This window comes from Physcomitrium patens, chromosome 9 (genome assembly GCF_059467195.1).
Source record: "Physcomitrium patens ecotype Gransden chromosome 9, ASM5946719v1, whole genome shotgun sequence".
In the NCBI taxonomy this organism is placed as follows: domain Eukaryota; kingdom Viridiplantae; phylum Streptophyta; class Bryopsida; order Funariales; family Funariaceae; genus Physcomitrium; species Physcomitrium patens.
Window position 1 is genome coordinate 6,818,123 of NC_143418.1, and position 12,213 is coordinate 6,830,335.

A 12,213-nucleotide genomic window follows, 5' to 3' on the forward strand; every position below is an offset into this window, starting at 1 on the left:
TTTATAAAATAAGGTTTGTACGTGATTAAAATTGTAGACCTTGAAAAAGGGATAATAATTCAAGTCAAAATCTAAAAATAAATGAAAAAAGTAACTAAACAGATTTTAAACCCTAATCCTGGACCTTTAACCTTTAGATATTAAACCTCTAAATTCTTAATCATAAATTTGGATACACCCTTGTAACTGATATCCAGAATCTTTAACTTAAGTCCATTAATAGCTTTGTAGACATTTAAAATACATGATTAGATGACATTGAAACATACAAAATTCACCTCATTTGTAGGCTTGAGAGTGTAAATTTACACTCATAAATTCAAAGAGTTTTATTGAGAAAAAAGTCAATATATTGAAGTTTTACTTAGTCTTAGATATAATTATCACAGATAGTTTAATATATATAAATATATATATATATAAAAGTAATAATTTAAATTTAATTATTAAAATCAAGATTTAAGAATTTTTGGTTAAAGGATTTGCAATTTAGAGTAAGATGTCGTGTCCTGAGCACAAACAGATTTGAATGACATTGTTTGCCTTCCTTCAATTAGATCAACCTTGTTAACAAGCATTAAGATGATCACAAAACTTTTGAAATTCAGGGGAGACTAACATCCATCGCCCTCGACGGTTAGAGCACTTCACTTCGCATGTCCAGCTGTAGCAGTTTTGTCAACCCTAGTAAGACAACGATAGAAATTCACAAAATGTGAAACCCTTGAGGTTTGTGTCACTAACAAGGGCCCTTCGTCCTCCACCCATACCGTATAAAAAAGTTCAGGATAAGGTCGGCTCAGACATTCAAACCGTGTAAGGACAACGCTCAAAACCAAACAAATGCGGCACAGGGTTGGTATGTCGAGCCAAATAATACAGTAGTCCCTTCGCTGTCCTCCCAGTAAACTCAAACATCACTTCAGGCATTGCCCGCATGCCACCAGGCCAACTGTCCTGAGAAATTCAAGTCCCAAAAGAAGAAGACAAGAATCTACAACCTTTCTGGTAAAATATAGACATCTTTATGTCACAAGGCTTACTTGATATAAACTGCCCAGAGAGTGATAGTACAATAAAATGGGGTTGAATTTAACAGGAGCTACACTACCTACTAAGTTTCCATGTCCGCTCCCTCTGCACGAAATCTCCATGACATGGAAGGGTCTAACATCACATCACGGAGAGCACTGTAGACTGGCGAGGTTAAGCCAGTTGTAGCAACGAGTCCCAGTGATCTGCTGCATCGCAGCAGACTCATCATCGGTCCGACGAAATGTGCAGCCACTCGAAGGCACGTAAATTGCTCTGCGAACCCGCGAACCTACCTACATTTATACATAAAAGTGCAACTCCAAGTCTGCATCATGTGATTCATTCACCACATTGCAAGGCTGAATAATGTCTTAGCTGCTGATGCATTCATGACTAATAGCACCCCGGAATTTTAGTGTGCTACCGCTCGCCCCTATCCTCTGTGCCCCCGTCACTGCAGGGTCCATCACACTCTCTGAATCACTTGCAATGCCGCCAGCGTGGCCTGCTGCTGCTTCGGATTCCTCTCCACTGCCTTTCCGCTCCTCTGGTTCTGATGCTTCATCTACTTGCGCGTCTGCACCTTCCTCAGCATCTGCCAATCCTGCCATGAATCACAAGTTGTAAACATTTGTTGCAAACCGATCTCAATAACAGGCCCTCCTACGTAGCTATGCCTGCCACTGTAACTTGGTACGAATTCTCTCTTCCCTCCCTCATCTGCTACAAATCTACAAAACCCGTGCTTGTTTGCTCGGAAAGCAGCCGCCTTGCCCTCACTCTCGCGCCATGGGTCCATCAAGACCAATCTGCAAATCGCAGCATACACCAAGCTTTAGAACATGTCCTACCCGCAGATGGCAGCCTCAATGACCCTGGACTATCTGGAGCCTTCTTCTGCTCCCCGTAATTGTGCAGCCGCCGTCCCACAAGGTAGCGATCGTCGCGGATGGTATCGTGAAGATCCAACAACCATTGGTGGAGTCGGTGTCCACCGTACCAGACAGTTCCGAACAGCAGGCAACTCAGCCAAGCATAGCGATACACTGCCGAATTTACCGTCAACGAATACCCGAGAAGAGGAAACACTCCCCGCGCGAACACGTAAGGCACGCACAGAGCTGTCAACAGGTGGATGAGAACTGGAGCCACGATTGCAGTAAATACCCACCAACCCCTTAGATGTGAAAACCCATCGTTCCGAACTTGCTCGAACTTCACTCGCCACCTATCACCCACCAGTGGCACGAACTGTCCAAGCATCACCTGTTAAATAAATAGCAGGCCTTAGAAACTCAGACATGCCACGCTTCCTAGACAATATGACAACCATACCTAGACATTCCAATCACCATGCCAGGGACGTCCAAGCAACCCTGTAACAAACAAACAAACAAACGCGCCATCATGACAATGTGACCATGTGGCCATGTGCCAACTAACGCCCTAAACTAGCAAGCAACTTCTCCATCCAAGTGCGGACTCACCAGTCTCGTCCAGATCTTCAGAAACACCAATCCCAACGCCCAATCTTGGTACAGTAGAAACACTGGGCTCTCATCAATAGGAACTCGCAACGGGACAACAACCAGCAGCTCGAAGAGAAGCCCAATAAGCACCGGAATCACCACAATCTGCAAACCCGACGTCCACCCATCATGACCAAAATCCAAGCTGCTCGTATATCTTTCCAAAAGATCACAATCGTCTTCGAATCAGATGCGACGAGCAGAAGCAATCCCACCAAAATATATGGAACAAAAAGTTCATTGACACCCGAGCATTCGACTGCTCGATCCGAACAGCCAATAGAATCGTTGTAACCTAACCACCAGGGTTGTGAACAAGAGGAGGAGACTGCGCCTACCCAGAGTGAGAGAAGCACGAAGCTCTTTGTTACGATGGATGACCACTTCACAACCTGCCGCAAAAACACCCGGATGTCGTGGGTCCGCAAATACCCTACTACATATTGTATTGCTGCAGCAGTGGCCCAAAGCACGTAGCACCCAATATTGAATGCGTACAAGTCTGTAACAAAAAGAAAAAAACATCCGTGTGAGAGCTCAAAACACCAACCCCACCCACGAATACAAAACCTCCCCAAAAAGGAGATTAAGATTGAACCATGGGCACCGTAGTCATACGCATACATGTTCCTAAACCAATTACACAACAATTCTAGCTTGCCACCAAACAGAACGTGGCGACGAATGCGGATCACGACTGACTGCAGATGTCACAGATTCTGGTGCAGCCCAGGCACTCTTCTCACCATTGCACTTTGCACCGCGCGTTATAGGAAGACGCGAGAACGAGGTGAATATGACTCGCCCAATCGAGATAGGAAGCAGCACCATCGTCGAATTGAATGCTAGAAGAGTTACCCATGCTCCCAGTAAAAGAAGCACGATTCTTGATGCAAACTGGTACCTGATGGTCAAAACAGTACAACGGTCAGTGCGCTCAAATCAACCACATGCAATCCAAATTAACGAGAGAGCACGTTAGTATCAAACTGCTCTCGAGTAAACCATCCCATCACACGCCTGCTCGGGTTCCTGGCTTCTGAAGACCACCGAGCTGCGAACCCTCTGGTTAATATAACCAACATAACTCGACTGCAAAACATAAGCACTTCGAACACAGACCATCACGAGAACACATGAAACCCAAAAAAGTATCCCAAGTACACATCCACCCCTTCGAACACAAAGGCCAGCACGTCACCTCACCGTCCAGACGCAGTGGTTCATTATGCCCTACCCCACCTTAGGTTGCACTACCAGGGCATCGTATATTTGTGCGAAAAACTACTTACTCGTTTGTGTCGTGTTCGCCCTCGTTGTCGGAATCCTCGTACTCCACATCCACACTAGATGTTTCCAGCTGGTGGCGACTCCCCGCAACGTCACCATGTCCACCTCTTGGATGGTTGCCATCAAAATTATGGTCCCTCTCTTCTCCTCCAACCCCTCTCTCTTCGTTATTATTCCCGCCAACTCCGTTTGCCTGCTCAGCTTCAGGAAGTAGAAATTCCGACAGACCCAGAGCCCACCCGACAGTTGAAAACCAATGAAACAGGACGGTTTTAACGGTTGCACGCGGCCTAAAGTGCTCCACAGCAAATGGTATACAGATATGAAATAGCAACATATCTGCTGGGATCTCCGTGAACGGATCCGACACTCTGTAACAAACAGAACAATTCGTTCCCTTTAGCGGATGTTGCACCTTGCGAGAGCCGTAGCCCAGACCACCCCTCTCAACCACGGAACCCACTCAACTTGCCATCCGATGAACATAACTCAGACGTATCAAGCACCGTTAAGTTAAACACATCATCAGCACAGCCCCTTCAAGCAACTGCTTACTCAAATCACTGGCGCAGCCGAACCCTCACCTTATATCCAGTGGAAACATGTGAGGGGCAATCGAAATCGCCAGTCGGACAGGCAAAAACACCAGCATCACAATCAGACTGCCGTACACCACCACAGAAAGAAGCACGCGCCGCGCATGCTTGTGCAGAGGGTCATCGATCAGATCACGGAATGGGTTGTAGTTTGGGTCAGCTGGATCCCGCAGGAAATACAAAACCCCCGGTTTCAGCACCTACGATGCAAGACACCACCATCTGATCAATAAGCATTTGTGACAAACAAGGCCACATGCACCTCCCTCGTTCGGATCCGCACCCATTATTCCTTCTTGTTACAAAACAGTGCCACCAAAGCGTATATGTCCAATCGAACAAACCAGCCGCTGACAACAGTTTCACAAGCAACACCAAACAAGCGAGAAAACAAATAGGACAATAACAAAAGAAATATGAGACATTCGAAGAACAATATTCCGCAACATGCAGGCAACAACGACCAACAAAGGTGCTGAACCATACTCGACCAAATACACGTAAAGCATAAAAATTTCCAACAAAAACATGCAGTACCTCCCGCAATAGACTCACGAATATGCTGATCTGCAGCATGTACACGATCCCCACGAGCCAGTGCAGAAAAGAGCTCATTGAAGGGGACGACGAGAAAAATAATACAGCCTGCGCCAGTGTGACGTCACGAATGCCTAGAGTGCATACATCCAACCACCATCCACACAGCAGTGGAAATACTCCGAGCTCAATGAATAGCAGGAATGCCACCTTCACCCCTGTAGCCATGTAGCTCACCCCAGCCATCACCTGCCGTGCTACTGACGGCGCGGCCTCCGCCATGGAAGCAACGCCGCGAATTCTTCCAACAGTCATGGGCTCGCCCCGGCTGTATCTTATCAAAGCAATCAGCCCCAGATAAAACACTACAGCTGAGAAAATTGCCATGTAACCCACGGCCACAGTTGTTGCATCTGAAAACCTGAACGCCGACGCCTGAGCCAAGGCTTCTCCGACTGCAGCCCCAGGTATCGCAACTGAAACTGTGTTCTCGCTGGAGATTCCACGATCGGCAAGCAACTTGAAAAGGCTGTCATTATTCTCCTTCAGTTCCCCCATCAACCGAGCGGCAGAACTGATGACCAGACCCTGGACCAGAGAGCTCCCATTCCCATCAAACACACCCGTGGCTGTCTCTGACCAACGTGCCATGGTTCCGGCGCTCCCAGTGGCTACCATTATCTTCGAAAAAACGAAGATAATGATCCGACCAAGAGTAAATGGTATCAGAGCAACCGTTCCCAGAAAGATCGTATTGCTCAGCAGCACCTGCGCACACAAGCCCACATCCATACACTGTTAGTTAAAACCCGAAAGGCCACGAACATCAGCCCCTGGAACCGCATCCCCTGCCCGTTTAATCTACATGCAACCTTAACAACAACTGCTAAATCGTCTGCTCACATTGCCGTGCGTCCGACTGAAACACGATCGCTAGAACTTACTGTGACGGCATTCTCAAGTAAGTGGGAAACGGGGCCTTGCATTCCCACAAGCTCATCAAATGGCACATCCTCGGCACCGTCCACGTCTTCCACTGCATCAAACATCTGTTCCACATGGGCCTCCAGCCGTGCAGCTTGCATCTCCAGCCGAAGAGCCACGTTCTCGGCATTCCGCCGCAGCAACTGGCCAGCTCCAGCTGCGAGACCCTGGGCAGGTAAAGCCACAACAGCCACCTCGTTATTGGCGTGCGGACCTCCCACTGCCACACCCCCATCGCCTCCAAAACCTCTCACTCCAGCAACCACCTGACCTAAGCGCCTGCCAGCTCGGCCTCCCAAGCCCCTGTCCACTGCGTCGTCCTCCCTGTCGCCATCTTGCCCTCCAGCTACCTCTCGCAGGTGCCGAAAATACTCCCTCAACGATGTCACGCCCAGAAAGATAAACACGATTCCAGCCGACAGTAGGAACCCGTGCAGGCAGTCTGTGAGTAGCAGACCAAAAGTCCATCGGCTGTAAAACAGACTGTTCGCTTCCACCAAACTCCGCACGAACGTAAACCTCCAAATCCAAAGAGTTACAAACGGAATCAGCAGAAGCCACACGCAGGTTACAAACAGAAGGCGAACGAAGAACCGTGCCCCCTTAAAAGCCTTCAATGTCATGCCCAGGAACAGCTCCCGCACAGGCAGCCTCGCAGGCGCGTCAGGTGCATACACGGGCGAAAATGCAAACATATGCTTGCACACCTGCATTGCAAACCCAAGACATGGTCATTCTCTCGCCCTATCTTAAGCAAAACCACTCGACTACCAACTCGCCAAAACCTAATCCCCCAGCAAGGCTCGCCCCGCCCCGCCAGGCACGGGTCCTAACCGCACGATAATAATCGCTCCCAAAACACTCGAAATGACAACATGCCATCGGGGTATGCTGCAGGTCAAAATCTAAGAGGGCACAAAAGATCCGTCCGTTTTCAGCTCCTGCACGCTCCATTACGGATTCCAACCCACCTCTCACCCAGTCACCGACACAATGTGGATCCGCCACCTTCCTTATTTCTAGCAAAAATCCGGGAAAAAACACAGGCGTAGACTATCATCGAGGATTACGCGATATGCAGCACCGGAGATTCCGACCACCGGCAGTCCCAAAATTGGATCCACGCGCGCCAAACCTACCCACGGAATCTCTCCGGCGCCGATGATCCGTTCCACCCCAACCTGTAACATCCCACGCAAAACCCTGCACAGAATACGCCCTCGTAGACCGACTCCTCCATGGCCCAGACATCTGCCAAGACCGAAGCCATACCTCGCACTGCCGAGCATTGCTATGATTGAGCCACCGCAAAAGACACTCCTGGTGCACATATTTGATACTGCCACTACAGGCACAAGGATGGTACAGCGACGACTCCTCGTCCCCGGGCGTCCTACAAATTCGACACACATCCTCTTCGTCGTCAGGGTCTCCGTCCGGTAGTTGCTGATGGCTCCGATTGCCGCTTTCCCCTCCAACACCTACGCCCCTCCCCCTCTCGCTCTCCCCACACTCCCTCTCTTCCGCTAAATCTTGCGCGTCCGTCCGTGGCGGCTCAATGGCACCAATCTCGTCCATGACCGTTGCAACCACAATCCCTGCTCCGCGCTCTCCCCCTCACCCCCTCTCGCTTCAGCCGAACCGCACCTCACTCCGCCGGCACAGGCCGACCCATTCGACGCTTACTCCCCCGCCGGACCATACCAACCACACCACCACCATCCCTCCGCTCCACCATCCCCGAGAGCCGCATAGCTCCGACCTCACCTCACGCCGAGCTACCGAATTTCGAACACGCCATAGCCCAGGCCAAGGAGCCCTAAACTCCGCCAATCCGCACCAAAACAGGACCAAAAACCAGCTGCGTCATTGTCAGCACAAAAGAGCGACAATTCGATGGCGAGGCAGTGCCTGAGGCGGGCTCCAGACGACTTCGATCTAAGCTAGGGTTCGGAAGGGGGTCCGACCCAGGAGAACTCCCGTGTCTGGGTTCATGTAGCCTGGAAAACCAACAGTAAGTAAAAGAGTAAGAGAAGAGGGGAAGTGAGGGAGGACCCGGTTGCGGTGAGATGTGGGTTCCAATGCCATCCGAGTGCTGGCGACAGCGTCAGCCGGAGTGTTTCGTCGTGGGTTCGTGCGCGGGGTGGGTGAGTCGTTCGTTCGTTCGTTCGTCAGCTGACGTCGGTTTCGTCACGCGTCAGTTGAACTTAATGGCGGGGGGTAATCCCCCCCCGCCCCCGGATGCGATTCTTCTTCTATATGGGGTGAGCCATCCCTCCCTCCCTGGTCTTGCTTTTTCCAACTCGATTGGACGGGTAACGGTGCGTGTGTGTGTGTTGTGTCCATGGCCCGCTTTTCCGAATGTTGGGGTCTCCTTGTGAATAATAATAAGAATAATAATAAGAATAATAATAATAATAATAACAATATCTCTGCTCCTTCCTTCCTGTCTTCATTGCGGAGGAGGACCAGGTGATTTCCTCATCCATCCCAACAACACATGAATGAGAGCACGAAAGCTGGCCAGCCAGTGCAAGCCAAGCCATGGTTCCTCCTCCTCTGCATCCTTTCCATGTACAACAGCCAGCATGGAATTGGTATTAACTACATCACCCCCTGCTTTTTTGTCTTTTAACACTCTTTTTCAGGTTTTATCACATTCATCTCGACTTTGAATGTCATTCATTCGTTCATTTAGTCATTGAGACTTATCATGATAGAGAAGGATTTGTGCACTTTGGCACTTGTTGTTGATTAATAGTAAGAATAGTAACAATAATTTGCATCTTAATAAATTAATTTTAATATGGGTTGAAGGATAATGTCAAAGATTTGTTATTGGCAATGTTAAAGGCAAAATGTTTGGAATATTGTATTATTCAAGTCATTACATGCAACAATTGATTATTTGAAAAACATCCAGAATAAAGACTTTGCCAGAGAAGAACAAATCAAATAATGACGACAATTCCTAAGTTTTTATAAAATTATTCATTAAGGCAAGAACAAATATAAATTGATACAATATGTTCTAAATTTCTCATGGAATAGGAAAAGACTCAATGACATCAATAGAACTTATGCTTATTTAGTAGAGAAGCTAAACACACAACTCAACATTGTTCTAAAAAACAATGCAACTACATAATGAAAAGCATGGTTGCCAAAGAAGACAATGTGTCGAAAAAGAAGTTTCTCGAGCTATAATAGGAACTATGCTATTCAAATCTTATATAACTCCTAGTAAAGGTCATATTCTCTCATTAGATCTTTCACCTTCTTTTATATTAAAAGTTTATATGGGGCTAAAAAATCACAAAGTCTTAGCTTTATTAGATTTAAGAGCCTTAGCCTATTTTATAGACAAAGATTATGTCAAAAAATAAGAGATATTGTTAGTCGAAATAACTAAACTTATACATGTAGAAGTCATAGATGGTCATTTGCTATCTTTTGGAGATGTTATGTATAAGACTATTTCTTTAGATATAGCAATTAAAGCTCACAATAGCATAGTAATTTTTAATGTAATAATATTTCTATTTAATTTATTTATTTAAAGATTATCTCAATTTTAAAAATATAATTCTCAAATAGATTAGATTTTTTATAACTTTAATTTTTTTAATAATTTAATTCAAAATTTTGTTAGCCAAGTAAAAATATATAAGTCTAGTATATCTAAATCCTCACTAGTAGGAATAAGATCTTTCATGCATGTGACAAAAAAAGGATTATCTTTTGATATATATGCCATACCTATTTTGATAGTGAAAAGATATCAAATAGTATTTCTAATTAATATCAAGATTTCTAAGACTTTTTTAAAAAGAAGAATGAAGATAATCTTTTCAAGCATCATCCTTATAATTGTTCTATTGATCTTCATGAAGAAGCTTCACCACCATTTGGACCAATCTATAGCCTATAACAAAATAAGTTGGCTGTACTCAAGGAGTATATTGATGAAAACTTGATTAAGGATTTTATACGCCATTTTAAATCTCCAGTCAAGGCTCTTATGTCATTTGTAAAGAAAAAAGATAGATCTTTGTGGATGTATATGGACTATCAAGGACTCAACAAGATCACCATCAAGAATAAGTATCATTTACTTTTGATTTGAAAACTTGTTGATGAGTTTTACTGAAAAAAAGATTTATACAAAATAGATCTATAAAGAGTATTTAATTTCATATACATTAAAAAAAGAGATGAATAAAAAAATATATTTTAAATCAAATATGGGCATTTTGAATATAATATCATGCCTTTTAGATTCACAAATATATCAATTACTTATCAGCATCTAATGAATGATGTCTTTTGTGAATTTCTTGATAATTTTATTGTCTATTTTTTTGAACAACATTTAAATCTACTCTAAAAATACCAAAAAACTTGAAGCTCATGTTTTTTGTATATTATAAAAACTTTAAAATGCAGGATTATATGCCAAGTTAAAAAAGTAAATATTCCACACTACTCAAATTGACTTCTTAGGATACATCATTTCCAACAAAGAACTAATGATGGATCAAAAAAAGGTCCCGACTATTATAATTTAAAATATTTTAAAAATAATAAGAGATGAACAATATTTTTTGGACTTTGCCAATTACTATTGGATCATCATGAAGAATTTTTCTCAAATTGTAGCTCCACTTACACATTTGACTTGTAAAGACAAACTTAAATAGAATAAAGAAGTCAAAGTATTGTTTGATGCTTTAAAAAAAGAGTTTACTTCTACACCAATCTTATATCATGTTAACTTTTTTAAAGCATTCTTCATAGAAACAGATGCATTAAACTTTGTCATGAGTGGAGTATCATTAATGGGAGCAAATGATAAATTCCATTTAGTAGCTTTCTATTCCAAAAATATTTTAATAACCGAGATTAATTATGCGATCTATGACAAAGAGCTCTTTGTAATCATATATTCATTTTAAGAATAACGTCATTATCTAGAAGGTGCCTCAAGTCTAGTCACCATGTATACAAATCATAAGAATCTCAAGTACTTCATATTGATATGTATTTTGAATAATTGCCAAGCTCATTAGAGCATGTTTTTATTGTGATTTGATTTCAAGATTACTTATCAATCCAAAAAAAAATAAGGCTCGTCAAATGCTGTCATATTGTAATTGCTTATAGTATGTAAAAATTAATTAAGATGTATAATATGTTTGTAAATCTTGATGTAGATTAGAATGGTTAATAAATAAATTTAAAGAGAATTGATATAAAAAAATTTATTTGGAGATTTATCTATTTTGATTATAATATTTATATAATGTAGGATTTAGATATTTAGTGTAAAGCTTAAGAGAAGGTTGGAGTTTAAAGAAGAAAATCTTAACTAATAGGAGGCTTACTGGGAGGGATGAAAATAAGGCATGGTTGAATGAAGGCAAGGAATGGAGATCTTCATTTGTATTGGTCAAAGGCCATGTCTAATGGGCTTCAAGGAGGCTGTCCAAGGCCTTACTAGAGATTAGGGTTTGTCTTTCAAAGGAATTTGAGCTTTGGAGGCTAGAATCAACAAGTTCAGGATTTTGGGTATAATTTGGGTGAAGAGTTTGTGTGATTTCAAGTTTTTGTGAAGGAGATGTAGGTATTCAAAGTTAAGGTGTCAAATTTGTACCTACTATTACTCTTTGAAGCATAAAATGTACATATGGAGAATAATGTAAGATCGGTGACTGGAATTGGAGAGAATACTCTCTTGGCTATACTTTACATATGCTATTTGATGAATTTCAAGTCTAGATGAAGGAGTTATAGGGCATTAAAGTCAGCACATGTAATTCAAAGGCAATAAATGAGTCATTTTGTTGATAGTAATGGTTGGAGCCATATCTTGAATTTCTAGACAAATTTTTGGCTCAAATTTTTTATAAGTATGAGTTATTAGATTAAAAAGCTATAGATCAAAGTTTGATGGTATTTGAATATTTATTTTTTGAGATATGAAGAAAATATCATGTGAGTGTATGTAAACTAGGGTTTAAAGCTATTATTAGGATTTTGGTGATATCTCAAGATCCATAACGAATTTGCAGTTGAATTTTTTTGTGGTAGTTTTTGAAAGTATATCAGTACTTATTGTAAAATTTAGGATTGTTTGGATGGTCCGATCTTGAGATGTAAGCTGTTGAAGTTTAGAAAAAATTTCTCATAAGGATATATAAGGTTTTAAAGTATTTTATTATACATTTGGATGTTTTTTTGGT

At 43.1% G+C, this 12,213-nt stretch overlaps 1 protein-coding gene across 2 annotated transcripts; it reads right to left on the minus strand.

Moving 5' to 3' along the window:
• Positions 1–1,002: 1,002 nt before the first annotated feature.
• LOC112286669 (putative E3 ubiquitin ligase SUD1) lies at positions 1,003–7,946 on the minus strand. 2 transcript variants are annotated; one of them, XM_024528782.3, is made up of 10 exons: positions 7,244–7,946; positions 5,932–6,678; positions 4,988–5,755; positions 4,439–4,650; positions 3,857–4,225; positions 3,311–3,468; positions 2,903–3,066; positions 2,523–2,669; positions 1,887–2,286; positions 1,003–1,639 (listed from the first exon to the last, which is right to left on the minus strand). In XM_024528782.3, the coding sequence occupies exons 1-10, from the start codon at positions 7,547–7,549 to the stop codon at positions 1,407–1,409; spliced, it is 3,504 nt and encodes a 1,167-aa protein (XP_024384550.1). In that variant the 5' UTR covers positions 7,550–7,946; the 3' UTR covers positions 1,003–1,406. The 2 variants fall into 2 exon arrangements, with proteins under 2 accessions (XP_024384550.1, XP_024384549.1); XM_024528781.3 differs by having other exon boundaries at positions 1,887–2,301.
• Between the last annotated feature and the right edge of the window lie 4,267 nt (positions 7,947–12,213).

Excerpts from the sequence above, each read along its gene's own strand:
- LOC112286669 (XM_024528781.3), bottom strand. The coding sequence starts at position 7,549 with ATGGACGAGATTGGTGCCATTGAGCCGCCACGGACGGACGCGCAAGAT. Across the intron at positions 6,679-7,243 it reads GCAATGCTCGGCAGTGCGAG|GTGTGCAAGCATATGTTTGC; the intron begins GTATGGCTTCGG and ends TTTGCAATGCAG. Across the intron at positions 5,756-5,931 it reads TACTTGAGAATGCCGTCACA|GTGCTGCTGAGCAATACGAT; the intron begins GTAAGTTCTAGC and ends TTGTGTGCGCAG.